This window comes from Priapulus caudatus, unplaced genomic scaffold (genome assembly GCF_000485595.1).
Source record: "Priapulus caudatus unplaced genomic scaffold, Priapulus_caudatus-5.0.1 Scaffold488, whole genome shotgun sequence".
NCBI lineage: Eukaryota > Metazoa > Priapulida > Priapulimorpha > Priapulimorphida > Priapulidae > Priapulus > Priapulus caudatus.
In genome coordinates, this window is record NW_014577549.1 from 114,406 (window position 1) to 125,142 (window position 10,737).

Sequence of the window (10,737 nt, forward strand, 5' to 3'; positions counted from 1 at the left end):
CCCTAACCATAGCCTAACCATAGCTAAACCATAGCTAACCAGAGCTGACCATAGCTAACCAGAGCCTAAAACCATAGTAACCACAGCTTAAACCAGAGGCTAACCCTAGCTAACCATGTAGCAACCAGAGCTAACCATAGGCTAACCACAGCCTAAAACCATAGCTCCCACAGCTAACCAGAGCTAAACCGCATAGTAAGCACAGCTAACCACAAGCCTAACCATAGCTAACCATATTAACCATGAGCCCTAACTAAGCTAACCAGAGCTGACCATAGCAAGCCACAGCTAACTAGAGGCTAACCAGAGCTAACCATAGCCGCTAACCACAGCTAACATAGCTAAGCACAGCTAAACCACAGCCTAACCATAGCCTTAACCATTAGCCTAACATAGCTAACCAGAGCCTAACCACAGTAACACAGCCTAAGCCCCACAGCCTAACCACAGCTACCACAGCTAACATTAGCTAACCATCAGCTAACCAGAGCTGACCATAGCCTAAGCACAGCTAACTAGAGCCTGGGGATAACCATAGCTAACCAAGCCTTAACCATAGCCTAACCACATGCCTAACCATAGCCTAACCACAGCTAAACCACAGCCTAACCACAGCTAACCATAGCGAACCATAGCCCTAACCAGAGCTGACCATAGCTAAGCCCACAGCTAACCAGCAGCTAACCATAGCTAACCATCAATGCCTAACCATAGCCTAAGCACAAGCCTAACCACAGCTAACCATAGCTAAGCCACAGCTAACCGCAGAGCCCTAACATAGTAACCACAGCTAACCATAGCTAAGCCACACGCTAACACAGCTAACCATAGCTAACCATAGCCTAACCAGCAGCCTAACCATAGCAACCTAAGCACAAGCTCTAACTAGAGCTAACAGAGCTACATTAGCTAACCACAGCTAAAACAATAGCTAACCATAGCTAACCATTAAGCCTAACCTACAGCTAACACAGCTAACCATAGCTAACCAGAGCTAACCATAGCTAGCACAGCTGACCATAGCTAACCAGAGCTGACCACAGAGCGGTGACATAGGTGTCGGAGTACGCATTCAAACGTGACAAAGCGGTGAGACAGTTTCAGTACAAGCGTTCTGGCGTGCGAGGGTGACACGCCACATGCAACGACGCACTGCCAGAGAGCTGCCGAGTTTAAACGGAGAAATCCTTAAAAAGTTTACGTTATAATTTCGATGTCCCGCCGGGAGCAGTTGGAGCGAGATCTATAAACCGGAGCTTCGTTTCAGATGTCACCGACGCTCTACGAGTGTGAAACCTCTCTACATGCATCTCACAATGACATCACACAGACCAGTGTTTGTATGGATGACATCACAGCAGGGTAAGTGCAGGAGGAGAGAGGGAGAATGCAGGGTAAGCAGGAGGGGGGAGGGAGGATGCAGGGAGGTGGGAGCAAGACAAAAAACCTCTTCCCAGGGATAAAAATTAACTTTTGAACAAGGGTGTCCAAAAAGAGGAAATCCGCAGCAAAATGAGGGAGTCCGTAGTCGGAACTAAAGATGCAAGCTAAATAACGCATATTTTGAAGATTCATGCGGTTGCACGTCTGCCACATTTTCCTCGGACATTTGCTGAAAAAATACGGGTAATCCGCAAGGCCATGCTCTGGAACGAACAGTTGTATAGCAGAATTTTCAGGGAGTCACACTGACTCCTTCAGATGTCAAATCAGAGAGCCCGACAGTAAATCAGGGAGTATTTGACTCCGGACTCGCGTTAATTTCGCACCCTGTGACTTCTACATGCATCTCACAGTGACATCACGCAGACCAGTATCTGTATGGATGCCATCACAGCTGCGGTATTAAAGCAGGGGAGAATCTCGCTCTGGTCAGCTGTGGTTAGCTGTGGTTAGCTATGGTTAGCTGTGGTTAGCTATGGTTAGCTGTGGTTAGCTGTGGTTAGCTGTGGTCAGCTGTGGTCAGCTCTGGTTAGCTGTGGTTAGCTGTGGTTAGCTGTGGTTAGCTGTGGTTAGCTGTGGTTAGCTATGGTTAGCTGTGGTTAGCTATGGTTAGCTGTGGTTAGCTGTGGTTAGCTCTGGTTAGCTCTGGTTAGCTGTGGTTAGCTGTGGTTAGCTGTGGTTAGCTGTGGTTAGCTGTGGTTAGCTGTGGTCAGCTATGGTTAGCTGTGGGTAGCTATGGTTAGCTCTGCTTAGCTGTGGTCAGCTGTGGTTAGCTGTGGTTAGCTGTGGTTAGCACTGGTTAGCACTGTCAACTCTGGTTAGCACTGTCAGCTGTGGTTAGCTCTGCTTAGCACTGGTTAGCACTGTCAACTCTGGTTTCGTTTCGAGGTTCGTGCTTGGTGGGGATTGCGGGGGCGCAGTGACCGGGAGGCCGCCGGGGGCTCATGCAGCGGCTCCTGCAGCATAAGCGCATGACTTTACAGCACGTCGCTCCTCGTGCGAAGCCGCCTTAATGCGTTCCCGCCGAATCACCGACGGGATTACCCCCCCGGACACGTCAGCAAGGATTTCGACGGGGGCAATAACATGATGGATATGTTGATCTCGCGGGGCTTTAGAAGCCAGCCGACAGCGGCGACGGTACGGAGGCTGTAGAGCCCAAAGATTGTGTATGTGTGTGTGAGTGTGTGCGTGCGTGTGTGCGTGCGTGCGTGCGTGTGGTGTGCGTGCGTGTGTGTGTGGGCGTGTGTGTGTGTGTGTGCGTGCATGCATGTGTGCGTGCATTCGTGCGTGCGTTCGTGCGTGTGCGCGCGTTTTGTGTGTGTGTGTGTGTATGTGCGCGCACGCAGAGAGTTATCCCATCTGAAGGGCACCGGCTGTATATTAGATCTTGATGTAGCGGGAGCGCGTGGTCTCGGCAGCGTGTTCGTTAATCACAGAATGGCGGCAGCAGCGGCGCACTTGGACCCACTGCACTTGACAGCGTTATCGATTCGGGGACGCGGGTTTGCTGAGCGTCACCGAGAAACCCCTTTTGTTAATTGTCGAGTGTGGTATTAGTTTGCATTCGGCATTGATTGCTTTCCGGGCGGTGAGTAAATAGTGCTGTGCCGCCCGCAAACCCTCGTGGTAACGCTCGCCCTTCAATCCGATGTGGGGCGCTGTGGATGATTTCACTCGGCGCCTGATTGTTATCGATATTCCCTCTGTCCACATGTAATGCGGATACGCGACCATGCCAAAAATGTGCCGTCATCAACGATGCTGAGATTAAGTGAAGCTTCTTTATACACGTGACTTGCTAAGTGCGTGCGTGCGTGCGTGCGTGCCAGGATGCTGCGACGTGCGGATGCTGCGACGTGCGGACGCTGCGACGTGCGGATGCTGCGACGTGCTCGCGTGCGGATGCTGTGACGTGCTCGCACGCGGACGCTGCGAACGCGCGTTGGCGGCGCTAACGTTGTGGTTTGCGGACGCGGCGTCGGACATCGTCCGCGACGGCTTTTTCGCGGACGCTGCGACGCGCGGACGCTGCGACGCTTGCGACGTCGCGGATCGCTTGGCGACGTAGCGGATGCTGCGACGCGCGGGACGCTGCGACGTGACCTACGAGGGACGCCTCTAGTGCGGACGCGCTGGCGCGACGCTGCGACGCCGGCGGACGCTGCGTACGTGCGGATGCTGCGACGCCTGGCGTGACGCTGCGACGCGCGCCGACGCTGCGTACGCGCGGACGCTGCCGACGCGCCGGACGCTGCGACGTCCTCGCGGACGCTGCGACGTTCGGCGGACGCTGCGACGTCGCGGACGCTGCGACGTGCGGGATTGCCTCGACGCTTTTCGCTGGGGCCTTGACGCTGCGACGCTTGTGCGACGTGTTGTGGCGGACGCTGCGACCGCTCGCGGACGCTCTTGCGACGCGCGTGGATGTCTGCCGACGCTCGCGGATCCCGCTGCCACGCTGTCGGACCTCTTGCGCACTGTGCAGACGCTGCGACGCGACGTGCGGACGCTGGACGCCGCGGACGGCTGCCGAGCGCCGGCGGACCGCGTGCGACGCCCGGACTCGCGGGTTGCGACGTTCTGCTGGACGCGTGCGACGTGCGGGGATGCTGCGACGTGTGGACGTGTGCGAGTGGCGGACGCTGCGACGCCCTCTCCGGCGGGACGCTGCGACGTGCGGAGCCGCTCTCGCTATTGCGACGCGGCGGGGGAGCGGACGCTTGCGACGCCGTCGTTGGTCTCGTCCGAGCGGACGCTTGCGACGTGGACTCGCTGCGACGCGTGCGACGTGCGGACGCTTCTGCGTACGTGCGCGACGCGCGCTGCGACGTCTGGCGGATCGCTGCCGACGGCGGATGCTGCCGGCACGTCGCTGGACGCTTGCGCGCGCGACGCGGCCGAGCGCGCGGACGCTGCGGACGCCGCGACGCTGCGACGTGCCGGACGCTGCGACGTCTGCGCGATGCTGCGACGTGTGGGACGCTGCGACGCGCTGACGCTGCGCGACGCCGCGACGCGGTGCGACTTCGTGCGGCAGACGTGCGAAGCAACAGCGGACGGCTGCGGTACGCGGCGGATCGCTGGTTGCGACGTGGCGGACGCTGCGACGCTTGCGACGTCTTGCGGACGCTGCGACGTCGCGGGACGTGCCGACCGTGCGGCGACGCTGCGACGCTGCCGGATGTGCCTGCGACGTCGCGGCGGACGGCTGCGACGGCGGCGGGGACGCCCTGCGCGTCGCGGATGCGTGCGCGCGCAGGACGCTGCGACCGCGGACGGCTGCGACGTGCGGGACGCCCCCCCCCCCCCCCTGCCGACCGGCGGTCCGGGGCGGGATTGCTGCCCGACGTCCGCGGACGCTGCGAGCAGCGCAGGACGCTGCCGACGGTAGCGGATGCTGCGACCGCGGCGGGACGCTTCGACCGCTGCGGATGCTGCGACGCGCGGCAGGACGCTGCGTACGCTCTGTGGTGGCGGCGCTGCGACTGCTGTACTTGCTGGACGCTGCCGACGCTGGGATTGCTGCCGACGCGCGGACGCTGCGACTGTTTTGCGGCACGCTGCGACGTCGCCTCCGGCGAGTGTTCTGCCGGCGGACGCTGCCGACTGCGCGGCGACGCTGCCGACGCTCGCGGACGCTTTGCGACTCGCTCAGCACCGCGGATGCTGCCGCGCAATTCGGCCCTCCCCGCGGACGCGCGACGTGCGGACGCTGCGACGCCCCCGCGGGACGCTGCCGACTAGTTGCTCGCACCAGCGGTCGCTGCGACGCCGCGGACCGCTGCGCGCGCGCGGTGTCCGCGGACGCTTGCCGATCGCGCCGGCGGACGCATGCGCACGCCTGGCGACGCTGCCGATCGTTGTCCGACCCGGTCCTATCCACGCGGACGCTGCCGACGTGCTCGCGTTGTGTGCTGCGTGCGTGCGTGCGTGTGTTGTAAGTGCGCGGTGCAGCAGGGACATGGCATGGCTACCGGTAAGCGTGATGTTTCGTGGTGATGCGGGATGTGGGGGGTGATGGGGTGATGGGGTGATGCGGGAGTCGCATCATGTAATGTATGCCTTACATTTCAGATCACCACGCTCGTCAACCACAAGGAGAAGCCGATCGCGTCAGCGAAAACATGCCGTGCGATCGTGCGAGTGGGACAGGCTGCGAGCCTCGCCGTCGAAAGGCAAGTGAACGTCACATCATCGATGACTCATCGTCAGCGCGTGCTTCGTGGCTTCGTGACCCCATACCATCCCAGGGGTTAAAATTAGCATATATGTAGCATATATCGATACTTTTCCGTGCCGATCGGGTCTGCTGGCAGGAAAATTGATAGTACCCATTTTTCCCGTGGAAATGTTGTAACCTTTCAACCCACTCACCCCATTACTACTCCCTTGTAGGCAATCATTCCCCCCGGTGTCGAAATTTAATTTTTTGAGTGAGGCGCCTACTGGGTTATGTTTGATGGGAAAATTTTCAGGGTACTGTGGCAAGTTGGAGGGGCACAAGGGTAAACAGTTTCTTTGCAGAAGAGTTGTTGATATAACTTTATATAGGCACAGTGGGACAAAGTAGGTTACATGCACAATGCAGAATTTATGGGAAGGGCTTCATGGCAAAGCATGTAGGGCACCCTCCGTGGTTTAGTTCCATGTATGTTGTCCATGGGCACCACGAAAAATGCGGACGGTAAATGTGGTGCTTGTAAAATTCAGGGACCCTTGTCGCCTGGATTTTTACCTCAGCCAAAAAAACTCCATGTGCATGCTGCCGCTCCCTCCTCTCCCTCTCTTCCACATTGTGACTATCCCTCAGCGCATTGGAGGCGGCGAGAGTGTATCTGATTTTAAATTGTGTTCATATGATAAAAAATGTGTGATTAGGTAATGCCGTGAATATTTAATAAGTCGTGCATATGTAATTACCCTTCCGGCATTGCTCGATGTCCGTCTAGGAAGCGTTTGCGCTTCCGTAGAGTTAGCTTGCTATACACATGCGAGCTAATCCCCATCCCTCCCCTTAGGCCATCCTTAAAAAATTCTATGTTTGCTGTTCCCCGACCCATGATTTCTTTAGTAGGTAGGTAGGTAGGTATTTTTTTGTGAGGCATAATAGTTATTTTAAGTCTGTCCTCATGTTTGCCACACATGCTTTGTGTTTCAGTCTTAACTATAAAAAATAAAAAAATAAAAATGTAACCCAAAATGTAAAAAAAAAAATTTGAGTTGCGGCTATTTTCGTGGGTCAGTTGGAGGACAGCAAACATAATTTTTTAAGGATGGCCTTACACGCACGCACTGCAGGGCTTGATGCCGTGATGATTTCCCACGTAAACCCCCCTCTCCAGCGACTCACTGTCTGCTCATCATTCCTTGTATATAAGCTGAGCTGCTGTTACCCTCCTCCCCCTCTGTCCCTGTAATGGTTTCTCTCTAGGAACCCCATCCCCCCAGCCTGCTGTTTGCTAGCTTTGGTTGGAGGTTAGTGGGAGATATATCAGTGAGAGGAAGGCACGGGAGAGTACAGGCATGCCACAGTTATCAGTAAGAAGGGGGAAGTAGCAGCATGACACAGTTATCAGTGACAAGGGGGAAGTAGCATGACACAGTTATCAGTGACAAGGGGGAAGTAGCATGACACAGTTATCAGTGGTAAGGGAGGAGCAACATGACACAGTTATCAGTGGTAAGGGAGGAGCAACATGACACAGTTATCAGTGGTAAGGGAGGAGCAACATGACACAGTTATCAGTCAAGTGGTAGGGAGGAAGCACAAATGACACCAAAATTATCAGTGGTAAGGGAGGATCAACATGTCAGCAGTTATCAGTGGTTTTTAAGTAGGAGCAGCATGACCAGTTAATCAGTGGTAAGGGGAAGCACACTTATGACAGCAGTTATGCCAGTGTAAAGCGGAGGCAGGCAGCATGAATACAGCTTAGTCAGTGGTAAGGGAGGAGAACACATCGACACATTTATCAATGGTAAGGAGAGCAGCATGACACAGATTATCAGTAATAAAGGGAGGACAACATGACACAGTTATCAGTGGTAAGGGAGGAGCAAACATGACACAGTTATCAGATGGTAAGGGGGAGCAGCATGACCACAGATAATCAGTGGATAAGGCGAGGAGCAGCAATGACATAGTTATCATGGTAAGGGGAGGCAGCATACACACTTTATCATGGTAAGGAGGAGAACAAATGACACAGTTATCAAGTGTAAGGGAGAGCAGCATGACACACGTTATCAGTGGTAACGGGAGGAGCAGCATGACACAGTTATCAGTGGTAAGGGGGAGCAACATGCCACAGTTGTCAGTGGTAACGGGGAGGAGTCAGCCATGACACAGTTTAATCAGTGGTAAGGTGAGGAGCAACATGGACACAATTATCAGTGGTAAGGGAGGGGTAGCATGACACAGTTATCTAGTGGGAAGGAAGGACAACATGACACAAGTTGATCAGTGGTAAGGGAGGAGCATACATGACATAAGTTAATCCGTGGTTAAGGGAGGAGCATGGACACAGTTTATCAGTGGTAAGGAGATAAACATGACACAGTTAATCAGTGGTAAGGGAGGCGCAAACCATGACACAGTTTATCAGTGTAAGGAAGGAGCAAACCATGAACCAGTTATCAGTGGTTAACGGGAGGACAAGCATGACAATAGTTATCAGTGTAAGGGAGGAGCATGATCGACACAGTTATCAGTGGTAAGGGGAGAGCAACATGAACAGTTATCAGTGGTAAGGTAGGACGCAACATGACACAGTTTATTCAAGTGGTAAGGGAGGAGCAACATGACACAGTTATCCCAGTGGGAAGGTAGGAGCAAGCATGACACAGTTATCAGTGGGTAAGGGAGAGCAGCATGACACAGTTATTCAGTGTAAGGGAAGGAGCAACATGAACACATGTTATGCAGTGGTAAGGGGGGAGCAACATGACTACAGTTTCATGTAAGGGAGGAGCCACATGACAACAGTTTATCAGTGGTAAGGAGGAGCAACATGACACAGTTATCAGTGGTAAGGGAGGAGCAACATGACCCAGTTATCAGTGCGTAAGGGAGGAACAACATGACGCAGTTATCAGTGGTAAGGAGGAGCAACATGACACAGTTATCAGTGGTATGGGAGGAGCAAACATGACGCAGTTATCAGTGGAAGGGAGGATCAGCATTGACAGCAGTTTCATGTATGGGAGGAGCAACATTACACAGTTATCATGGTACGGAGCGCAACATGACGACAGTTATCAGTTCAAGGGAGGGGGCACATGACACAGGTTATCATGTACAGGGAAGAGCAACTGACACATTAGTCATGTAAGGGAGGACAAACATGACACAGTTATCAGTGGTAAAGGGAGGAGTCAACATGACCACAGTTATCAGTGGTAATGGAGAGGCAACATGAACACAGTTATCAGCTGGTAAGGGAGGAGCAACATCGAAAGCAGTTATCAGTGGTAAGGGGGGAGCAACATGACACAGTTATCAGTGGTAAGGGAGAGCAACATACACAGTATCAATGTAAGGGGAAGCAACATGAACAATTATCAGTGGTAAGGGAAGAGCAGCATGACACAGTTATCAGTGGTAAGGGAGGAGCAGCATGACACAGTTATCAGTGGTAAGGGAGGAGCAGCATGACACAGTTATCAGTGGTAAGGAGAGCAAATGACACAGTTATCAGTGTAAGGAGGAGCAACATGACACAGTATCAGTGGTAAGGGAGAGCAACATTGACACAGTTATCAGTGGTAAGGGAGAGCGAGCATGATACACAGTTACAGTGGTAAAGGGAGGAGCAAACATGAACACAGTTATCGTGTAAGGGAGGAGCAACATGACACAGTTATCAGTGTTAAGGAGGAGCAACATAACAACGTTATCAGTTGGTAAGGGAGGAGCAACATGACACAGTATTATCAGTGTAAGGGAGGAGCAGCATGATACAGTTATCAGTGGATAAGGGAGGAGCCCAACATGAACACCAGTTATCAGTGTAAGGGAGGAGCAACATGACACAGTATCAGTGGGAAAGGGGCGGAGCAAACATGAACACAGTATCAGTGGTAAGGGAGGCAGAACATGACACACGTTATCTGGTAAGGGAGCGAGCAACCTGGACATCAGTTATCAGTGGAAGGGGAGCCCAACATGACACAGTTATCATGGTAAGGGAGGAGCAACATGACACGTTATCAGTGGTAAGGGAGGGGCAGCAAATGACACAGTTTATCAGTGGTAAGGAGGAGGCAGCAACATGACACTAGTTTATCAGTGGTAAGGGAGGAGCAACCATGACACAGTTATCATGTGTAAGGGAGGATCAACATGACACAGTTATCAGTGGTAAGCGGAAGAGCAACATGACACAGTATCAGTGGTAAAGAGGAGCAACATGACACAGTTATCAAGTGGTGAAGGGAGGAAGCAACATGAAGCAGTTATCCAGTGGCTAAGGGAGGAGCAAACATTGACACAGTTTATCAGTGGTAAGGGAGGAGCCAACATGTCACAGCTTATCAAGTGGTAAGGAGTAGGAGCCATGACACAGTTATCAGTGGTAAGGGAGAAGCAATATGACACAGTTATCAGCTGGTAAGGGAGGAGCAGCAATGATACAGTTATCAGTGTAAGGGAGGAAGAAACATGACACAGTTATCAGTGGTAAGGATGAGCAGCATGACACAGTTATCAGTAATTAAGGGAGGAAGCAACATGACACATCGTTATGCAGTGGTAAGGAGGAGCAACATGACAGCAGTTTATCAGTGGTAAAGGGAGGAGCAGCATGACACAGTAATCAGTGCTAAGGGAAGGAGAGCATGACATTAGTTTCAGTGGTAAGGGAGGAGCCATCATGACAACCCAGTTATCGTGTAAGGGAGGAGGCAACATGACACAGTTATCAGTGGTAAGGAGGAGCAGCATCGACACAGTTTTATCAGTGTAAGGGAGGACAGCAATGACACGTTATCAGTGGTAAGGGAGGAGCAACATGACAATCAGTTATCAAGTGTAAGGAGGACATGCATGAACACAGTTATCAGTGGTAAGGAGGAGCACATGACCACAATTAATCAGTGGTAAGGGAGGGGTAGCATGACACAGTTATCAGTGGGTAAGGAATGAGCAACATGAACAGTATCAGTGTAAGGAGGGAGCAACATGACATAGTTATCGAGTGGTAAGGGAGGAGCATGACACAGTATATCAGTGGTAAGGGAGGAGCCAACATGAACACAGTTATCAGTGGTAAAGGGAGGAGAACAATGACACAG

The 10,737-nt window shown here is 53.1% G+C and overlaps 1 protein-coding gene across 1 annotated transcript in view; it reads left to right on the forward strand.

Moving 5' to 3' along the window:
- Positions 1-10,737, forward strand: part of LOC106810934 (alpha-catulin-like) — a 44,448-nt gene that overhangs the window by 11,979 nt on the left and 21,732 nt on the right. Inside the window, exon 2 of the mRNA XM_014814419.1 lies at positions 5,521-5,621. Within this exon, the coding sequence (XP_014669905.1) occupies positions 5,521-5,621 (101 nt within the window). The remainder of the gene's footprint in view (positions 1-5,520; positions 5,622-10,737) is intronic.